The sequence below is a fragment of the Gossypium hirsutum genome, chromosome D01 (assembly GCF_007990345.1).
Source record: "Gossypium hirsutum isolate 1008001.06 chromosome D01, Gossypium_hirsutum_v2.1, whole genome shotgun sequence".
NCBI lineage: Eukaryota > Viridiplantae > Streptophyta > Magnoliopsida > Malvales > Malvaceae > Gossypium > Gossypium hirsutum.
The window spans coordinates 44,498,663-44,512,537 of NC_053437.1; the positions used below are offsets into that span (position 1 = coordinate 44,498,663).

The 13,875-nt window shown below is 32.0% G+C and overlaps 1 protein-coding gene across 1 annotated transcript; it reads left to right on the forward strand.

Moving 5' to 3' along the window:
• The first annotated feature begins 1,675 nt into the window (after positions 1-1,675).
• LOC107922318 (E3 ubiquitin protein ligase RIE1) lies at positions 1,676-5,619 on the forward strand. The gene is made up of 5 exons (XM_016852304.2): positions 1,676-2,504; positions 3,667-3,786; positions 4,180-4,312; positions 4,409-4,567; positions 5,165-5,619. Exons 1-5 carry the CDS (start codon positions 2,026-2,028, stop codon positions 5,324-5,326), a joined length of 1,053 nt encoding a protein of 350 aa, XP_016707793.2. The 5' UTR covers positions 1,676-2,025; the 3' UTR covers positions 5,327-5,619.
• Positions 5,620-13,875: the final 8,256 nt, after the last annotated feature.

A 13,875-nucleotide genomic window follows, 5' to 3' on the forward strand; every position in this document is an offset into this window, starting at 1 on the left:
GTAAATTTCCATCAAATAAAGAAAGTGAGAATTAAGTTAAAGAAAGAAACAAAGTGAGAATCAAATAAATAAAATTACCAGATGTAAATTAAGTGTATGCAATATTGCTTTTATGCATCTGTTATTTTACATTATTTTACATGATGAATTATGAAGTCTATAAAACTAAATTCAATTAATTAGTGCAAGTTATCTACCTTAAAAGATAGTATAACTTACCAAATTAAATTAATTAAATTATCATGAGTTATTAATTTTAAGTAATTAGTTTATAAGTTTATTATGTTCAAAATTCATAGTAAAATTTTTAATTAGGGAACTTAACAGTTTATTGAATTGATATCTTTAATTCCACTCATGGAATATTATTTTCATTTAATAAAATATGATTAATAGATTTTTTCATGTGAAATTTAAAATTTTTATTGAAATAATATTTAAATTAAGATCATTTTATTTAATAAATTATAAGTAATATGCTTGTTTATATGAAATAGTTATAATTTTACTTAAAATTTTAGACTATGTTTTTTATAGAAAACTAATTCAATAAAGAATGTATTTCATAAGAATAGTTGTTGTTATAAGTGAAAAGTTGTTATAGAAAATTAAAATAAAATATAAAAAGTTGAACGTAATAGAGAAAAGTTGTTTTAGTGGGTAACCATTATAGCGAGGATTGTCTGCATTATAAAAACATTATCATTCACCTATTTTTTTTTACTGCAAATTGAGTTGAAGTTTATAAAAAGACTTTATTTGAGCACTTTTGTAAAAATTTAATCTTTATATAACTATTTTGAAAATAAACTTATTCATAGATAAGGTTGGACTAAACCGTGACTCAATTTTAAAAATATTTAGGTTTAAAGCTTGAGTTTAGCTTGACAGTAGAGGTGCTCATGGGCTGGGCTGGGCCGGGCCGGGCCGGGTTCAGAAAAAAATTCGGCCCACATCCTAGGCTAGGACCCGACCCGGCCCGAAATATGGGCCTGAAATTTTGTCTAGGTCTGGCCCGAGAAAAAATTTCTAAGCCCGAGTTTGGCCCGGCCCGACCCATTTTTTAATAAACACTAAAAATTTATTTTAAAAATAAAAAATAAAAAAAGTATTTTAAAAATATTTTAAAATAAAAAAATAAAAAATATATATTTATTTATTATATTCAAGCCGGGCCGGGCTTGGGCCAAAAAAGTGGTGCTCGAGGCCCGGCCCATTTTCTAAACCGGCCTCGTTTTTTGCTGAAACCCATATTTGGGCCTATATTTTTACCTGAACCCTCCTATATTTCGGACAGGCCGAGCCACCCGGCCCATGAGCACCTCTACTTGACAGCCCATTTTATATTAATATCTATATATTTTTATAATTAAATTTAAATAAAAAATTTAAAAAATATTTATTTTAAATTTAGGTGGATTCGAGGATAATGACTCGATGCATATTTGAAAGGTTTGACTTTCATGCAAGCTAATGTTTCTAATTTCTAAGATTTAGTGAGTAATAAAAAAATATTTTCCTCCATTCATTAAAAAAAAAATCGTGTTTCTGTAATAATAATAATTAAAAATTATTCATAAATGAGTTGATTTGGTTATTGAATTTTGTTCCACGTTGATATGGTTTTTTGCCAAAATATAGAAATAAAATTTATTTTTTGAAAAAAAGACGGAGAAATAGAATATGGGATGCAGCAGTATCAAGTTTGAAGGAACAATTACAAAAAGCAGCCATTTTACCATCTATCTAACAGTCAGCTCTCAAAGTCCAAAGTGAAAAGGTCTTTAAATTGAAGTCTAAACTGGAAGCTCTTCCTTCATCTCTTTCTATAATTTTCCATAACTTTCCTTTCAAGATTCAGTTTCCCTTCTTTTCTGATTCTCTCGCTTTCTTCCTTCCTTCCTCTTTTTCAAGAAAAACAAAAGACAGTGTTTCTTTTGCTAATAGTAGTTCAGATAGATGTGTATTTTCTTTTTCTAAAACCCTCCACGAGTTTAACAAATCCACCCTATCGAATTCCCACCCATGTCTTCCACTTCTTTATCCGACGCCACAACTACGTCGGCGTCTGATCCTCACGCGCCCCTCCTCCGCTCGCGCCAGTCTGATGCCTCCGCGGCTCGCTCTTCTGCCCTGGCTCTTTTGTTGGGGCGGGTCACCGGACGCCGTGGCGCGTCCATGCTTGTGAGGGAGACCGCGGCACGCGAGTTGGAGGAGCGCCGGGCGGACTGGGGGTACTCGAAGCCTGTGGTGGCCTTGGATATTCTGTGGAACACGGCTTTCGTGGTGGTGTCGGTGGTGATGTTGATCTGTACGGTGAATGAGAGGCCTAACACTCCTGTTAGAGTGTGGATATGTGGGTATGCTTTGCAGTGCTCGGTGCATGTTGTCTTGGTGTGGTTAGAATACAAGAGAAGGAACGCTAGAAGAGCATCTGGTAGGGGTGAGGAGAGAGGAGAAGATGTTACTGATAGTGAAGATGATGAAGATTCGAATCAATCAAGGTCTGTTGTTATATTATCCTTTGACTTCAATTTTGATTTGGCTCTTATTCTTTTAAGTACAAGGATTCTTTTCTTTGGTGTTTAATTTGATCTTTTGAGAGGTTAATAATGAGGATGGATTATTTTTATGCTTTTTAAGTTAGAATATTGGAGAAAGCGTTGTTTGCTTATTCGTGCTAAATTGGATGAGGGTTTTAGTTCAATTGGGGTTCTACTGGTTTTAGATGAATTAGATGAGGGTTTGAGTATGATCTTTATAGTTATTCTCATGGAATTGAGAGGCTTTCTTTTGGTGTTATCATTTGTTCTAGTATGCCACTTTCTTTTTTTTTTGTTCGCGGGAAGATAGTTGGTTTCAAGGTGTGTGGAACTTTTTAAACTCCTGGAATATTTCTGAGTGGGGCAAATTGGTCCACTTTGCGTATTTGAATACTAGAACCAGAACCATGGCTTCTGAAAAGTAAGTGCTAATAACTATTGAAAAGACTAAGCATTGATCTTTACATAATGGTAGAATAACTAGTATTGAAGTAAGGAGCCTTTTCCCCCTTTATGCAAGATAGAGAATTGAGAAAATGGTGTGTGGTTTTCGTCTGGGTTAACTATTGAATGTTGGAATGTGATTTTTGAGGCAGGTATCAATGCCCAAAATGTAGAACTCCCATTAAGTTTATGATAGAAATTTATTCTTCTCTGGAAAGAGAAACTGAATGTCTGTAACTAAACTGCACTCGAGAAGCTGCTTAACGCTGACCATCACCATGCTTTGAGTCTAGCAGGATAAATTCCGAGGAATTTCCAGCTGAAGATACCCTAATTAATTTTTTACCATGACGGTATAAAAAGATGTGTGCGCCAAGTCCAGATTGTTGGAACGCAAATTGCTAAAATATACCTAGTTTTATTATTTTCTTTCTCTTCTTTTGGTAATTTTACAAACTGAGTTGATGTCTAACTGTCATTCCAACTGATGTACTGACAACATAGAGTAGTATTGATATTTATTTTGATAATGTAAAATTGTTTCCATATTGTCATTTGAGTGAATTTTTTCTTGTATTTCCCAATCCCCTCTAGATTTTGCATTTATTTTCTGTTTTAGTGACTATGATGTAAGATAATTGAATTAGTATTCTCATACTGGTTTGATGGTGAATGCCAGTGTAACTAAACGATGTGAATCAGTGAATACCCTGGCATCATTTATCTGGTGGATAGTGGGCTTCTATTGGGTAATTTCTGGTGGCAATATCCTTCTACAACAGGCTCCACGCTTGTACTGGTATGCCAAGTCTGTTATTTGACAAGCAACTTATTTGTCAGTTTTGACATATTCATTATCATTTCAGCCCAATGCAGACACGAAATTTATGCAGGAGTTTTCTGCCTTCATTTCTTGAGCTATTTAAAAATTGCACTGGAGTTATTAATTATCTCACTCTTATGATTTGCTTTCAATATTGTCTCCATATTTAGAATATATTTCCCTGTTTCTCAATCTGTGCCATAAATGAATCAAAAGAGAATTGGTAGAAAGGCTTTAGCTGTTAGTTTACCATTCCGTATTTTCAGATATAGTTTCTACCATTTAGCTTGTCTTCTATTGTTTGAGGTATCTATTGTACTATGGTGTAATTGAGAATGACTTCAGGATCTCCATCTCCGATATCTGCAGGTTGGCTGTGGTTTTTCTGGCATTTGATGTGTTCTTTGCAATCTTTTGTATTGTTTTGGCATGTTTGATTGGGATTGCTTTATGTTGCTGCTTGCCATGCATCATTGCAATTCTTTATGCTGTTGCAGGGCAGGTATGAATAAATCACTTACTAGTTATACTGACTGAGAAATTTTAAACAAATAGGTCACAGTGTAATGGCATTTTCATTATTTGTGCTATTGATTAGGAAGGTGCATCTGAAGCAGATCTTAGCATTCTTCCAAAATACAGATTTCAGATTATAAACATTGGTGAGAAGCCTAGCGTGGGGGTAGGAAAAATGGTTCCTGTAGAAACAAGCAGTGGATATTTGGCAAATGAGCGCATACTCTTACCTGAGGATGCAGTAAGTTATGGCATTATCATGGAACTACTATTTTTGTTTGCAATGATGTTGATCCATCACATTATTGTTGTCCTATTCCCTCCCTGTCTTGCACATTTGTTCTTTTAAAGCTATTCCACGGCAAACAATCATGCTCCTGTAGTAATGTGATGAGTTATCACATCTTGTTTTCTTTTGTCAAAAAGGAAACAAAAAAATGACTCAACATCCAACTGAATTGGATTTTTACCACTTATTGTTGAGATCAGTAGAGGTGGCCATTGTTTGGGTGTCTGACCACCTGGAAAATAGAGAGAGGAGGTTGAGGGTGCCGGAGGGAAGAGGATAAAACAGCAGAGTAAGGATAAGGGGTAGTGAAGAGAGGCTGCTCGGTAGCTTCTTAGGTTCCTTGTTTTGGTGGTTGCAGCCCCAGTTGGTCCCTTATGTGCCATTTGGGTTGACTTGACAGGCAGAGTAGGGATCTCGTAAGGCAGGCACATGCCCTTCTTTTGGATTTCCTTGGCGCTGCTGATGTTTGTCAATACATATTTGAAAGAATGCAACTCCTTTGATCGATTACTTTACTATCAATGTCCTTTTTTTTTGTCGTCATTGTAGGAATGCTGTATATGTCTATGCTCGTATGAAGATGGGGTGGACCTCCATGCTCTCCCTTGCAACCACCATTTTCATTCAACATGCATTGTGAAATGGCTGAAGATGAATGCAACATGCCCCCTTTGCAAGTACAATATTTTGAAGGGAACTGAACAAGTATGATGGTAAAAAAACTCGGATCCCCCAAATGGCAGACCCAATTCAAATGCTTATACTTTCTGCATATGTACAGTAGAAACCAAATCAAGAAGAGAAATAACACTGTTGAATATCTTAGCCTTTTTCTTTTCATTTTAAATTTTAATTGGCCTTTTGGAGTTTGATTTTTCTTTGGTCCTTCCTAAATCTTTAGTTGTTCGACATTCTCTACAGTCAAGAGTGGAATGATTTTCATTCTTCAAATGTTCTGTTGTACTTTGCGTCATTATTGTAGAATGGAATTTTATTTGGCTTAATCAGTTTCTGGCAATTTTATCATTTAATTTAATATTAGAAAATAAAAAATGCACGCTTCTTAAAATGCAAGCCTTTTAAAATGTTAAAATTATAGTATTTGTGACTATTTTGTTTTGATAAATGATTTTTTAATTAAAAATAGACTTGGAATTTTCTGAGGTAAAAATAATTATTAAAAGTAATATTAAAAATAAATCATATAAAAATACAAATATAATTATATTTGTAAAAAATATATATAAATATATTTAATAATATAAAATATAAAAAGTATATTTTGAAAATTTGAAAACAAGTTTCACTTTTACATAGTCAATCAAGCTCTTAAATTTAAAAAAGTTAAAGAATTGTGGGTAAGGTCTTGGTTTAGTTAGTCAATTTATGAATGCTTTAGTCAATTTATGAATGCTTAAGTTCGAGATCTATCATGCGCAATTATATATATGTAAGTCTCTGAATCTCATCACGTGCGTGGACTTTAGCTTAGTTCAATTTATAACTTGGATTTGTATTTATATTTTGTTTGGGTTTACTTGTTACACTTTAAAAAAAAAGTTAAATAATTTGAACAATAAAATAATATTTTGTTTAAAAGCTTGAATAATTCAACTTTTAATTTATATATATAAATAATTATTTAGTAAATAAGTGATGAAAATTTTTAACTCCACAAATCAGTTGAAATTTTGCCACATATTTATTCATTCAATGGTCCAGTTTTCAATCCAATTGTATTAGTACCTTTGGCGCTTCAATGTATATTTGATTGCATGTTAATGAAACTTATTTTCTTAAAGTAAATCTAAAAAATAAAAGCACTTTTACTAATTTTAATGATATTTTATGTTATTTAAGAAATAAACTTAATAAGTTTAACTTTTTAAATTAAAAAGACATCAAATAAAATGAATAAGATCTACTAAAAGACACCCAACTATAAAAGTATCACGGTGATTCCTTTATTATATATTGGATTTACATTTTGATCCTTTTTTGAAAAAATAACTAAATTGGTTCATATAAATCCTTAAAATGCAATAAATTTTAATACGATTTTTCATCCTCAAATAGACGAGTAGTCTAAATGAGTCATTCAGGTAAGTCCTTGTGAAATCCATAAATTGTATAATCTTGAACTTGGATTGAACATGTGTATTAAATGTAGATTCTGGAAGGTTAGCTTTAGAGTCGTGTTATCGAGTTCGAGGGTAGTTGGAAGATATATTTTCCATTGGTTCAATTCACTTATAATAGTAGCTATCCATTGAGTATTCAGATGGCACCTTATGAAGCTTTCAAGGATGAAGCCAAATTTTTTTTAGATGGGCAAAATTAAATTGTAACTTTTATGATAGTAAAAATACAATTTCACCATTTTAATAGCCTATATCTTTATAATTTGTGAAGGATTAAATTGAATTTTTATCATTTTTAGGGGGTCAAAATGCAATTTTAACTTTAATAATTTAAAATTTTAAAAATTTTAAAGGGCCTAAATGGAAAATTTTTCCATTTTAGGGGCCGGGACCCCTAGCAGTGTAACAACTCGTTTTCCAATGGCATCAGAAATGATAGTTTCAAAATCTCAATTTTCGATAATTGAGTCAGTAAATATTACTTTATAATATTTACGAGTCTATTATAGAGTTATATTAAGTTCTGATCCAGTAATTCTAGTGAAGGGTTAGAAATAAAGGTATAGGATTAAATCGTAAAAATCCTAAAACTTAATAGTTATTAATTTTTATTAACAAAAAGGCTTTAAGACATTTTCAAGGTTTTAAATGGAAATTAAGCCATTTTTATTTAAAGGTGGACGGTTAATGTGTATTTGCTATAATTTATGTGTTATTTTAAAGTTATAATAATAGGTAAAACATGGAGAAAACATATAATCTTCTTTATTTCTTCTTCTTTCGCCCGTTCCACCATTTTTGAAAACCTTGAAGCTTTGGCCAAGCTTCTCCTCTTGCATGTAAGCTAATTCTAAGTTCGGTTTTCGTAATTTTTATATTTTTGAGATCGTTGTAGCTTAATTTAGCTAGCCCAAGGACTATTTCGTAAGACAGTTAAAGGTTTTAAAAGTTACCATTAGTGATTTTTGGAATTTCTTGATGTTTATTGATAGATTTATAAGCTTGGTTGTTAAATAGAACTAATTCGTAAAGTGATTATTGTTAGTTTTGAGTTTAGGGACTAAAATGAAAAGGTGATAATAATAGTATGAAATTTCTAAAATTTTAAATACTTGAGAGCTGTTTAAGGATGTGTAAGTAAGAGGATTTAGAATTGGGGGTTTAATTGTGAAAGTTATAAAGGTTTTGGCTTTAGGGACTAAATTGAATAAAATATAAAATTTTAGAGAAATATTATAAATTGAAATTAATGGGTCATATGCATATATTTTAATATGTTAAGGTATTTGAAATTGATATTTTGAACTTAATTATTATTTAGATCAAGATTTGGAATAATTGGTTGAAAAATGAAGAAAAAGAAAAATCGCAGAATAGTTCCTACGACTCAACTCGATAACTGATCATACTAGGTAAATTCATAGGATATAGAATTATGCTTATATGTATTGATTGTGAATGTATATATATTTGTATGCATTGTTAGATTAAAATTTTGAAATGTTATAATTTAATATTAAGGTGATAAAGGATCTAATTGAAAGATCTGTATACTTGTGAAACATGATTCATGTGGTTATTTAATGAATGTGATTTACTTGTGAAATGTTTTTTGGATAAACATGGAAGTGCTCCTGTTTCGTAAACGTTAAGAATTCTGTACAAATGCCCGTTTGAACCTAGTAAACGATTAGGATACGATTGGTATGTCAATAGGGTTAGTTGCACGTTTATATTATTTGCACTACGGTGCCCCTGTATGCACATTTATGCCCTTGTTCAGCACTACGGTGCTCTTTGAGATATTTACCCAAGTATCCAAGTTATTTTTGCTATAGTTCCTCGGGTTATTCAAATACGTGAATAAATGAAATAATGATGTTTTGTGATCAAAATAACTTGAATGTCATTATTGATATTGAAATATTCAATGGATTTGTATACGATGAACTCACTTGTTTATTTTTGAATTATTATGTTAGGTTATAGTATCATGTTATTTAATTATTTCATATATATGATTTAAGGTAAGTTATAAGTAAATTTAATCCCGTGAACTTATTAAGCTATTAAAGGCTTACTTTGTTTCATTTTCTGTTTTCTGTAGTGGCATTTTACGAAACAAATTTGTCGGGTCAACTCTAATGCTTACACTATCAAGCTTCAGTCTCTGTAGATTTTGAAATCATTTTTATTTTAGTTATGTGGCATGTATATAGGTTATTTTGGATCATGTGTTTGAGTTTTAAAGGTTGATGTTGTAATGTGATGATAATGGTATATATATGTAATGGGAACCTTGAAAGTTTATGTGGTATGCTAGTGGTATGAATGGTATATGTGTGTGTGTGTGTGTATGTGCGTGTGTGCCTAGTTGATGTATTCTAGGTGTTGAAGCAAGTTTGAGAATGATTTTAGGTAATGCTTGAATGTAAAGTTGTGACATATGTGCCAAAAAGGTAGTTGAATGGTTAAGACCCTAATGGTTAGTGTTTGATCGTGATTTGATAAAATTAGGCAAAAAAGACTGTGATGGTAGGTAAATAATATTATAGGTTTATGTTGTGAACATGGTGACTGGTTGTTATTGAAAAAACTTGGTTGTGATGGTGCCAAAATGACATATTGGTTTGGCACAAATACGATGTTTTTGTGATATGTTTTGGTATGATTTGTAAGTGTTGAACAAGATTTTAAGTTGATATGGTATGTATTTATATGTGGTTGTGATATCATGAATAAAAGATTTGAGCTATGCACATTTTAGGTAAGTTTTGGGTTGCACGGTTTGCCACATGACTGTGTGTCACACATGGGTGGTGGACACAATCGTGTACCACTGGATTTTTTATGGAAATTAGGTTGCACGGTCATAATTAGTTACATGTCTCAGCCACACGATCGTGTGACATTTGTTGAAATTTTACACTTTGACCCACACGACCTCAGTGAGTTACATGACTATGTGAGTCAAGGCCACACGGTCTCAACCTGTTACACGGTCTAGTTACAAGGTTGTGTGATAAATCTAAATTATATAGATTTGTAAAGCACCTTTTTACTTAGAATTTATGCAAATCCTGAGTATTTTGATAACTAATTATGTGTTTTTAGTACATATTGAGAATTTTGTCACAATTAAAGCAATATTATAATTTTTGAGTAATTCAGTGATAAATTCACATAATTCTACTCTATGTTGCTACATTTTGAAAGTTTCATAATTTGTGCTATAATTGTTGCATCTTAGTACACTGATTTGTGATGTTCGAAGCCAGTATGGATAACACATGCACGTGAGCTGAATATCAATCAGCATGGGACAACAAGCTAAGACATTGGACTCAACAAAATTATTTTAACCCATCTTGGAAGTGGGTTGCTGAAAAGAATAAGTTTGCCTTCTACATTGGAGCCCAAACTGTTTATTAAGGGGGAAAAAGCCCAAATTCAAAAATGACTTGGTAGAGTAGCCCAATCAACTTTGGAATAATTATTCGAGGGTCCTTACATGTGTAAAAAAAATCATAAATCAGCCCCAGTCAAACCCTATAGTTGCCGTCCAACCCATGCCACAAATCAAGCAAAAATCAAGCTTTATTCATTAAAAAATCAACCCTTCTCACCATGAAATATGGCTGGCCATGCATGGGAGATTTCTTAGGGATGTTCATGCTATTTTTAGCAAACTCTCACGCCTTACCTCATGTATAAATACCACCCTCATTCACCTTTCAACTCATTCCATAATCCATCATCTTATCGATCATTCATTCTCTTCTCTCCCACACCTAGCCTTTCATCCCATCCTCTCTTTGAGAGTTCCCTTAGCAAGCAATTCTTGAGAGAAAAGCTCCCTTGGTCGGCCACCTTGAGGAGTAATTTGCTTTTGAGCAACGATAGAAATTAGAGGAAGTTACCACAGATAGTTCTCAAGAAATCACAAAATTATCTCAGAGTTTCTTCTTCCTTTCTCTTTTAATTGTTCTTAGTTTATAAACATGGCTGCAAATGATTTGATTGCTTTTTCAAATTATAATGACTTAAATTGTTTAAGCTAGAATGGTAACAATTCCTTGATTCGGTTTGTTTAATTCATGTTTATATTGTTCCATGCCTCAATTGTTTATGCTTCCAATTAAAATCATTCTTATTGTTCATGCATCAAGATATGTTTGACTGCATTTTAATTAAATTCTTAATCCGGCCCAGATGGTGATTAATTGACGTAATAATTGGAAGATGCATACTTAGTTTATATCCAGTCAAGAATAAATAAAAGGTTCGTAATATTTCCGAAAGAAGACTATTACCTTGCATAACTTTAAATTTATGTAATTAAATTGTTTCAAACCTAACTCGTCCCTGTTACTTTGTATAAATTCTAAGAAATCCTTAATTAAACAGTGACATAGAAATATGCACACTTTTCTACGGGACAAATCTAATATCTCGAAAGAGCTATGATTTAGATTCCAAGTTCATAAATGATCAAGTTGCTATAAAATTTTTTCGAAACTTTTGTTAAGCATGATGATGAATGAATTAAGTTAAGAGTTGTAATTGTTCTAGCTTATTCATGTTATTATTGTTAAAACTTGTGAATTGCTGCTAAACCATTTCATTGCATTTAGTTTATTTCATTGCATATTAGTTGTTAATTTAATTTAAATATCCATCACTCTCAGTTATTTTATTTTTATAACCAACTTGTTAAATATTAATTTCACAATTGCTGATTATCAATACAGTCCCTGTGGAGACAATACTCTTTTTATTCACTTATTACATGATGATGACTGTGTAAACTTGCACATTCCATCGCGAATCAAGTTTTTGGCGCTATTGCCATGGACTATTATTTTAATAATTATTTGTGAAATTATTTCTTATAATTTGGTTTACTGATAAAGGAATCATGTGGATGAATGCGGAAACAGATCGTAAAGTTTGTTCAAGACTTAGGGCTGTAGACGTTCAGAAAGAAACTTAGATTTTGAAACAACCTAAAACACAAACGAATCCAAGTCAGATAAAAAAATTGAAGAAAAACAATTGAAATAAAGAAACTCAGATAAGTAAAATAAAATAATAGAACAATAAAGAAGGAAATAAAGAAGATAGACAAAAAACATAGAACATGATATGTAAAACTCCTAAGATGCCTTGGAAACACGAAGAATTCACAATCCCCTTCAAGCGGCTCTAATTTCCCCTCCAAGATAGAAACCTTGACAAGAAAAAGTTTGAAGATGATCCCTACAATCTAAAAAGATTGTTAAAACTCTTCTAAAAGAAACTCAAGAACAATTCTTGAAAAAAAAACTCAAAGAGAGTTTGAATAATAATCAATTGAATGAATTATGTACAATGAAAATGCCTTTATAGGCTAACTAAATAAATCTAAATAAAACTCTTAAGTATACTAGAACTCTAATTAACCTAAACAAGAAGTAGCTTTAAACTAAACTTTCTTGTTGACATAAAACTCCTAAATAACTTAAAATACTTATTAAGTATAAAAAATTCGGGATAATAAAAAACAAAATAATAAAAGATGATAAATAAAATATTTGGCTCATATATAATAAAAATTAAGCCTAAAACCCGAACCCAATATGATTTAAACTCGAATTAAAAGCTCGAAACTCGTAATTCTTGTCTAGGAATTCTACTCGCGCAATCTTCACTAAAATGATCATAAGTTGAAATCCTAAACTCAAAATCGAGTGATTCAAAGTCAATTTCGAAGCTAAGAGATAGATATTTGAATGCTATGCAGACATCTCAACCCAAAAATGTCTAGATCCCATCCAAAAAGTTATTGTGATTCTGCTAATTTCTCAAACTTGAAGATTGATAGCTTCGGTGAATGGAATTTAAGAAATTTCACTCCATCTGTGCATGTATCATTCCCCCTTTCCTCGAAATTCATTCTCGAATCTTGTCTTTGATCGAATATTGGTTTGATTTTCTTGGCCCAACATTCTTTTGGGCACAACGATGAATCTCACGAAAGATAATGTTTCCAACATTAATCTTTCGGCCTACCATTATAGAGTGGAGAAGCAATAATCTATCCTTTGAGATTATAACATTATATGTAAAAGGAATGAGACAGGTTTTCAAAAAATGGTACCAAATCTTGCATTGAGGCTTCAACAAGACTTTGTCGACGGTGTAACAGTCATTTCAAGAAATTGATCATTGTGTACCTTCCACACAAACATCATTGAGAACCTGGGTTAAATGCTCTAGGGACATTGTCTTCACAAAGTCAGCATGCTCGTCAGGACCTTCAGATAATCCATATTGGGCATTGATGAAGTCCTCATCAAATAGAACTGATGAGCCACGTACATATATAAATGCATTTTCAAGAGAAGTAATGTGGGAATAAAACTCTTTCACTACCTTTAGGAAGACATCGTCAGGATGGAGACAGAAGATTCCTCATCTATGCTTTTCAACAACTAATCAGATGGCTTCTATATACCCTATAAAGGGAGCATCCTAAAAAAAAGAATCCTTTTTTCTATGCAAAATGGTCTTTTGGAAATATTTTTATGGTATTTATCTTTAGCAAGTTTACTAAAGAAGGTGCGTGGAGAGGCAGAGGTCTAAGTAGAAGTAGAAGCTGTTTGGGAAGCCATTGAAGAAAATATAGACAGCTTGAAAATGAATAAGGCTAGAATTTATTATGGTTATGAATGAAACAGAGATTAAAAGCAGAAAACAAAACTGGATGAAAATGTGGGACGAAATTGAATCGGCTAGGTTAAAACTTGGGAAAGAAGAAATTATGACGTGAGCAATAAGATTGGCCTTAATCATGGTCTGACAAGGCAAAATAATTGGCATTTAGTTGGAAAAGAAAATGTATTTAGCGCAAATTTGTGAAAATTAAAAGAATTGGGCTAATGGATTCAATTTGTATGTACTCTGACCCAAAAAAAACCTGTAACAAGAGAAAATAAATAGTTAAATAAATTTATTGGGTAACAAATAAGAAAAAGTAAAAATAAAATAAACGAAGAAAATTTTTGCAAGAGAACAATATTAAGTATTTCGAATATAAATAAAACTTTTTTATGCATTATAGGGGCTCCAAATTCATGT